Genomic DNA, 6244 nt, shown 5'->3' with positions numbered 1-6244 from the left:
CAAATGTAGCAAACCTCAATTTTGTCCAAAAGCTTTTCACCTTTTTGCAGAGGACAAGGAGGAGGCATTGAATATAGAATATGAAAGTGTTTGGAGATTAAAAAGTCCTGAATGCAACCGAGTAAATCAATTTTATTTCTACATGCAGTGCTAATGCCCCATCCACCTCAAGCTGAGCACAGCAGAAAGACTTTTGAGGGAATAAAGTAGGACTGAATTGCCCCAAAATCTTCTATAAAAGTTTCATTTTCTGTGCTTTTTCAATGGGAAATAGTAAAAGAAATTTCTTTCTGCATGTTTTAATTAGGTTCTTATTAACACCATTTTTCTCTGTGGAAAAAAAGAAATAACACATCCAACCAAAGCAAATGAATAGCTTAATCTTTTTTTCATGGAATTGTTAAACTTGGAAAAGACCTCCAAGATCATTGAGCCCAACCTTTGGCTGAACACCCCCATATCAACTAAAACAGAGTGATAACAGATAGTTGCTTCATTCTGTTTGGAAATACTTCATGGGTAATTCTTAACATTTCATTTTTAATTTCTGGTTTGGAGATGAAAGGTTCAATGTTGCTTTTTTTTTGTTGTTGTTTGGGTTTTTTGGGGGGAGTTGGTTTGATTTGTTTATTTTTTGGTGTACTTAAAATTTTTTTTTAATGTTTTATGACCATATTGGTCAGACATGCAGACCAGATGGGGAATGATCCCTTAACTGAGTGACATCTCAGCAATCTGCAGGTTTAGGAGCTGTACATACCTTGAGGATGTCTTCATTTGGCCTCTTCTGTTCAGCTCTGCAGACCTTCAGCCCTTGGGCTTGGCAAAGCTATGGGTGCAAGCACAACCTGGTTCATTCCAAGACACTTGGCTCACTTAGTGCCCTTTCAACAGCACAATCCCATTAAAAACAGTGACAAAGCAACCACACATTGCTGCACTTTTGTGTTTTAGAGCAATCTGAGTTGAGCACGGTGCAGAAATGTTTGCGTTAGCAATGCTTACAGCCATGGAAATCTGAGGAGCTCCCACCCTGCCCCAGCACAGCTGGCACCTCCAGCCAGTGCTGAACAACATTTTGGCCCCAATTTGGGATGCTCTGCTCCCTGCTGCCTTGGCCAGGGCACACACAAGTGGCCAGGGCACACACAAGGAGGCACTTAGCAAGGCTTTTGTGTTAAAAACACCGACTTTGGTACTCAATCATTTATGCTCTGCATAAAACAAGCAATATCACTTCTCATGGAATCAGAGGATGCAACAAAGTAATATGAGCTGACAGCTCCCACGTAACAAGCTTTTTTTTCCTCTAGAGAAAGACCTGGAATAACTTTTTTCCTCCCATTTTTCCTCTTATGGAAGAAGTTGTTGGTTTTTTTCCACCCCAGTCCTTACGTAAGCAAAGAATTTCCATAAGAGCTGCTCCCAAATGGAATAAAGATCCTTTTCTAAGGAGGAAGTAAAGTAACGTCAATGCATTTCTTGTGATCCAAAAAATATTGAAGCTGAACCAAAGCTTCCTGGTGTGAAATGGAGCAAATGCTGAGAGTCCAGGGTGGGTTTGGTTCAGAGCACTCAGGGCTTGCACCCTTCTGCCTTTTTGCCCCATGGCAGAAAAAAAAGTGATGTGACCCCTGAGTTCTTTTACTTTTTTCCCAAGGCACAAAAAGACATTATTCAGAGGATGGCGCTGACATGATTATCACACTTTGGGAAAACCACAGCAAAAGGTGATGGAAGCAGACATCACAAATAAAGGCAGAAGACCCTTTTATTTCGCATAGACAAAATGCAAAGAGTGTCTCATTAAATTAATATTAAAAAAAAACCCAAATCAATCTCCTCACTCCACTGACATCACTCATCCTAATTAACAACAAAAAAAAGAACAATCAAGGACCCATTTTCTAATTAAAAAAAAAAAAAGTGCAAACATGACAAAAGACTTCGTTTTTCCAAATCAATGTTCCTGTTGAATTCACAAAGAGGGTGATTTTCTTTTTTTTTTTTTTTTTTTTTTTTTGTGAATTTTTTTTCCCTTTTAAATCTTGTCTGATGGAACTTCCAGTTAAAATGTTTTTGTTAAGTCTCCATGCACTTCGTAGAAAATCAGTAAAAACACAAACGCTTGTGAAGATCAGAAAACTGGACTCTTTTACCCAAAAATTCAGATGTCCAGTCAGATGAAGCTCACACTCAGACAGAAAAAAAGCAAGAGAGTCTTTGCACTGTCTGTCGTTCATATTATTATTTTTTTGTCAAATATTTTGGCAATCTTCTTCTTTAATTATAAATATTGGAATTCAATAAAAAAAAGGTAGCTTTCATTGGGCTTTTTTTGTTTGTTTGTTTTGTTTTGTTTTTCAGTGTAAATATTTACAGCCACTGTCCAGCCATGCTCTTTTCGTTATACCAGGGTGTAAGACTTTGCGTAGGGATTGTTTCCTTTCAAGTGGCCCCGGGAGTCCAGCAGGGATTCTTGGGAGCTGCTCATTTTTGCTTGAGCCTGTCCTAGCTCAGCTCCTTCTCGCTGAGGTAACGTTGCCACAGCACCAGGTTGCCATGACTGGACATCTCTCGTGGAGGATGTCTCCATGGGGATCGGCTCCAGCACGGTGGGACGCTTCAAGGTTCGGCTTTTCTGTGGCTCCAAGCAGGCTTGCCCCAAACCCAGGTCTCTGCTCGTGCCCTGCACGCCACGGTTCAATAAAAAGTCCATCCTAAGGTAGGGTGGCAAATGCATGAGATCACCTGGGGAGGCAAAAGGGACAAGTGAGATTTTATTTCGGGTCGTGCGTTGCGCGGCCTCACCCGGCGGGAGCGACTCAAGGTGGTTTGGCCGCCAAAGGGGAGGATCTGTGATCACAATTTATGATTTACAGATTATTTGTCAGCCATTTACTCTGCTATAATCTTACAGAATTATGCAGTAAATTCCTTCTGGGCATATCCACAATATTCGCTCTTAATATTTGCTTTCACAATGGAATGAGGAGTGCAGTGTTCTTTACATGCACTCACAGCATGAAGGAGATAAAATGAAAAGACCAGGAGCTTTTTCTCAAAATCTGAAAAGTTCTTGGTTTTCCTTTGTCAAAATCTTGGAAAATGCAGAGGCTCAGTAAACTACTGAGTTTACTTTTTATTTTCCATTTTAAATGGAAACCTTCACAATTCCAATTAATGATCCCCAGGGTTGAGTAGAATGACTAAACTATTTTAAATGGATGCAAGAGTGCTAAGGCTGTAGTCTTCAAGAGATTTCTCAATAAAACAGAAACATTCTTGCCCTCATATGACAAAATTTACCTGTCAACCATCATCACTGTGTTTAATTCACTAATAACTTTACCACTGTGACCACCAAGATGCTGCTGGTTTGTGGTAACAAAATGCACTGGGATTGGCACCTGAGCTCTTGTATCAACTTTCTGCTTTGTATTGTCAAGAAAACCTCTTATTCATTATTTCCTCCGACTCCTGGGCCTGTTAGGCATTCATGATGTTCCTTCAAGGAAATGAGAGGCAATCAGGCACATAATGACATTCCCTTCTAAAAATATTTGATGGTGTAACCTCATCTATGTATGAAAAAAAGCACAGTTACAGGAGAATTCAGAACAGTATTTTCCTTTCTGTACAGATCTCTGCAGGTATGGAGCTGCTTTTTTTTTTATGGTTGATATCAAACCCAGAGTCTCATCTACAGATGGGATGCATCCTGAATGTTTAAAGCAGGAGACTCTTGGCACCACACCACCTGTATAGCTCTCCATGAGCTATTTACAGCAGGAAAAATTAAGGCTGACCTGTGCCAGTGGCATAAACAACAGACCAGGAAAGCAGTTCTTCATAATAAAACTATGTTTAACAATTTTGTTCTTTCTAGCCCAGCTAAAAGCTGTCCAATGACCTAAAATAAAACAGGTCCTCTGCTTTCCCACGTAAGTCAAGGCACTGCAAGTCTTAGCTAAAAGACCAACAGCATCTGCTCTATCTGTAATTCCAGGTCACAGACAGAGAATTGCTGAGGAGTTGCATTTGGCCAGGATCCTTGTTTATTCCTATAGAAATCCCTCAGGCACAGTCTAACACCATATGTTTTTTTCTGGATGCATCTCCAGCACAGGCTCAGTGCACGTGGTGTGTTACCCCCGTGGAGTAAGATGGGAGTATCTCGAGATGAGCCTGACACACACCGTGGAGTTGGAGGGAGAGGGGGAGGTTTGTCATGGTAATCACACTGATTGCCTCTTGAGAAATGGGTGGTGTTAGCTTTAATGGGTTTTACTCCTTGGTTTGCCTGATTCTCCTGCAGTGCCTTTCGTGCCAAGCACAATTGTGCATGTCAGACCTGTTTCAGCTGAGACGGCAACAATGCTGCTGCTGCTGGGGTGAAGGACAGCAGGACTGGCCATGGCACTTGGTGCTATAGTCTAGTTGAGGTGTTAGGGCATAGTTTGGACTTGATGATCTTAGAGGTCTCTTCCAACCTCATTATTCTGTGATTCTGTGTGAGCAGGGAGGCACCAACTCACGGCACTTCTCCCCAGGCATTGAGCCAAGCTGCCCATGGGCACATCCGTGCTGTCCAACACCTACTCACACAGAACCCCATGTCACATCACTTCTTCTGCATCCCCTTGTAGTGCAAGTCCTTCCAAAATGCAGGTTTTGGGTTGGTTGGCTCCAAAGAGCTTTCCCTGTGAGGGAGGAGACAGCCAGGATGGGAAGTTCTTGTGCTCCTACCCCACTCCTCTCCAGAGGGAGAGAAGTAGGAGTGAGAGGGATGCTCCCCACATCTCTCGGCCCTCTGTCCAATGGAGGTTTTGGGGAGCTTGGTTTGGCTGCCTCAGGTTTGGGGATTTCACTGTCAGGGCCAGCAGAATGCACCTTGGAGATGGCAACAACAGCTGTGAGAGCTTTGGGACTGATTCTAATGCCAAAGTGATGATTTCCCTCTTGCCAGGAATGTTTAGAGACTGCTGGGATCAAAAGGGCGGGGGGGTTTCTCCCACTCCCATGCTCCACTGGGGTCCCTCAGCCCCAGCAGAAGAGGAAAAATGTTCTGTGTTGAACCCAGTCCTGGAGCACCTCTGCTCTGGAGATAGGAGGGGGGAGCTGAGGCTGTTCAGCCTGGAGAAGAGAGGGAACCAGAGAGACCTCAGAGCCCCTTGCTTGAGCCTGTCCTAGCTCAGCTCCTTCTCGCTGAGGTAACGTTGCCTAAAGGGGCTCCAAGACAGCTGGAGAGGGACCCGGGACAAGGGCATAGGATGATAGGATAAGGAATAATGGTTTTAAACTAAAAGAGAGTAGGTTTAGATGGGATCTTGGGAATTAGGAATTGTTCCCTGTGAGGGTGGGCAGGCCCTGGCCCAGGGTGCCCAGAGCAGCTGTGGGGATCCCTGGATCCCTGGCAGTGCCCAAGACCAGGCTGGACACTGGGGCTGGGAGCAGCCTGGGACAGTGGGAGGTGTCCCTGCCATGGCAGGGGTGGCACTGGATGATCTTTGCCATCCTTCCCAACCCAAACCCCTCCATGTTTCCATTTCCCACAACAATCTGCCTTTTCCCACAGGTGTCTGTCACCCACCACTGCCTGCGAGGGGCTGCCACTGCCTTGTTAACACCAGCCAGGACATTTTACACCTGCTCCTTCTTTCTGCTGCATTTTCTGCTTGTTTTTTGGTTGGCTTTCCAGGAAGGAGCTGGTGTGGAGCAGCAGCTGGAGCGTGGCTCACTGACAGCTCCCCGTGGGTCCCTCACGGAGCTGATTCTGTGCCTTGGCACATTTGCTGCTTCTTGAGAGCCACGGGTATCAGTGGACTACAAAAAAAAAAGAGCACTGAACCTTACAGAGATGGAGGTTGCTTTTCAAGCTGCTGTCTAGACATTTCTCAAGTGTATTTAGGAGCTTGGAGCTATGTAAAAATGATCTTTCCCCCCCCCCTTTAAATCTACATAAGAAAGCGTAGTCAATAATCTGTGTAAACAATATGCAGTCATTTTACTGCAATTTTCTAAATGTCTGGGGGCAAAGTTCCAGCAGGATTTCAGTAATGAGAAACCACAGAGTGTAACTTGTTCTCCAGAACTGGGTACTCAAAGCACAGGCTCTGCCATGGCTTATGCAGAGCCCTCATTATTTGATGTGATGTACACATTTTCCCATCATAAAAAGTGTCACTGCTCCTTCTCGTCTGCAAGGAGCATCTCTCTCTGCAACTGCTTATAAAACAGGGCA

The 6244-nt window shown here is 44.1% G+C and overlaps 1 protein-coding gene across 2 annotated transcripts in view; it reads right to left on the bottom strand.

The window, feature by feature from the left end:
* Positions 1-1753: 1753 nt before the first annotated feature.
* The window catches only part of DSCAM (DS cell adhesion molecule), a 404264-nt gene continuing 399773 nt past the window's right edge, over positions 1754-6244 (bottom strand). Inside the window, exon 32 of one of the 2 annotated variants that reach the window (XM_059493997.1) lies at positions 1754-2689. In XM_059493997.1, coding sequence (XP_059349980.1) covers positions 2408-2689 — 282 coding nt within the window. In that variant the 3' untranslated portion in view covers positions 1754-2407. Of the gene's footprint in view, positions 2752-6244 lie in introns of both variants that reach the window. The other variant, XM_059493996.1, reaches the window with a different exon arrangement.

This window comes from Ammospiza nelsoni, chromosome 2 (assembly GCF_027579445.1).
Source record: "Ammospiza nelsoni isolate bAmmNel1 chromosome 2, bAmmNel1.pri, whole genome shotgun sequence".
NCBI lineage: Eukaryota > Metazoa > Chordata > Aves > Passeriformes > Passerellidae > Ammospiza > Ammospiza nelsoni.
Note: the sequence above shows the minus strand (reverse complement) of the source record. Positions and strands in the feature narration are given on the sequence as shown.